The 1,705-nt window shown below is 46.0% G+C and overlaps 1 protein-coding gene across 1 annotated transcript; it reads right to left on the bottom strand.

Annotated features, from left to right (window-relative positions):
* Positions 1 to 842: 842 nt before the first annotated feature.
* Positions 843 to 1,496, bottom strand: LOC123439652 (protein MAIN-LIKE 1-like). Its single transcript, XM_045116342.1, has 2 exons — positions 1,431 to 1,496; positions 843 to 1,343 (listed from the first exon to the last, which is right to left on the bottom strand). The coding sequence occupies exons 1-2, from the start codon at positions 1,446 to 1,448 to the stop codon at positions 864 to 866; spliced, it is 498 nt and encodes a 165-aa protein (XP_044972277.1). The 5' UTR covers positions 1,449 to 1,496; the 3' UTR covers positions 843 to 863.
* Positions 1,497 to 1,705: the final 209 nt, after the last annotated feature.

Genomic DNA, 1,705 nt, shown 5'->3' with positions numbered 1-1,705 from the left:
GTACCTCCCTAATCAGCCAGCCAGTCTTTTGTAGATATGGGCCTAGTTTCGTGTCTTCTCGGGTGACCTGTATTTAGGGGCATGCAGGCATCCTATGTTCATATCATGACTACGGATGCTCCCCGTAAATTTGTAATATGAATTATCCCCGCATATTACTACATCTATCCTCGAGATGTTACCCATGGTGTTGCTTTTGCCCACTTGTCGTGTATTGTTCGGCATCTTTGTTCATGGAGTCAGGCTGCCATGCCTTCTCTCCTGCAAATTGGAGGTGTCACCAGTGACAAAATGGACAATTCTGAACCCTGGGCTAAAAGAACTCGCAAACTGAACCCGTCGTGAAAAAAATTCATCGAACTGACCATTTTGTGTGGCGCCCAACGCCTAGGCGCCACACTACACTATGTGACGTCTAAGACATCGGCGTCACACATCCGTCCACGCTGGCACTGCAGGCCCACCCCCGGCAGTGTGACGCCTAAGGCTCAGGTGTTGCACTTGCGGTAGTGTGGCGCCGAGCTCTTAGGCTCCACACCTTCAGTTATCCAGCCATGGGCCGGCCTCCTCCCCCACCCCCTCCTCATTCACCCCCTTCACCATAGAGTGTTCACAGTTCGAGTTCAAGTCGCCCCTTCCTCAAATCCCTCTCCAAATCAACAGATCTGAAGGTTTGGTTCGGGCATTTCGTGTCCAATCCCTCCCTTAAGATAATCCCACCAATTTATTACCTACCTGTACAAGTAGGCCAATGCGGTCGACCACCAGCTAAACTTGTTGTCAAAAACCGTCAATGCCTTCAGCCACATCCATTGAGCATTCTTGCCAGTGTCATCGGCGAATATAGTCCTAGAGATAACATACTACATGTACATGCGAGAATAAGTCTGGATCACATCGTCATTGGTGTCCTGAGGACAATGAGCAAAGTTGGCTACAATCCAAGTGAAAGGAGCGCCAGCCGGGACTCTATCTTTCTTCTCTCCATCTTCTACCTCCGGCTCTGGAGGTGACATACCAATAAGGACCTTCATTTGTTGTCGCCATCCCTCAGAATCGGTGCTCATACAGACATGCTTCCCCTCGATCGAAAGTGCGGTGATCATGGAAAAATCTTGAAGAGTCAGTGTCATCTCTCTGGTCCGTAGGTGAAAACTATGGGTCTCCGGCCTCCACCGATCAGTAAGTGCACTGATTGCCGCAGCGTTCAGGTTGGGCGTTGACCGACTAACAAGCTGAATGAATGGAAGGAGCCATGTCATCTCGATATATGGTGTGTACAGCTCATCGTACGACATGACAATCGATGCCCCGCGAGATGGAATCGTCAAGGGTATAAGCTTCTACAAACATAGAGGAGTGATATGATTACAGTTTGATCTTCTTAAATAAATACATGATTTTTGAACATAATAATATGTTGTACTTACCATCCGCTTCTCCGACATCAAGTAGGCCCGGTGTTCAACATCATAGGCATCATTCAAAAGCCACACCATCCTACATATCACCAAAAAAAAATCAACTAACTTCTCATATATATTCATCTACTAATATAAGAATATGAATCTAGTCATCTACATATAGGAATAGGAATATTCATCTACTCATCCTACTCATATAGGAATAGTCATGTACTCATCTACATATAGGAATTGTTATCTATTCACCCACTCATCTACATATTACTAAAAAAAATACAACC

Source organism: Hordeum vulgare, chromosome 3H (genome assembly GCF_904849725.1).
Source record: "Hordeum vulgare subsp. vulgare chromosome 3H, MorexV3_pseudomolecules_assembly, whole genome shotgun sequence".
NCBI lineage: Eukaryota > Viridiplantae > Streptophyta > Magnoliopsida > Poales > Poaceae > Hordeum > Hordeum vulgare.
The sequence above is the reverse complement of the archived record's forward strand: the minus strand, read 5'-3'. Positions and strand labels throughout refer to the sequence as shown.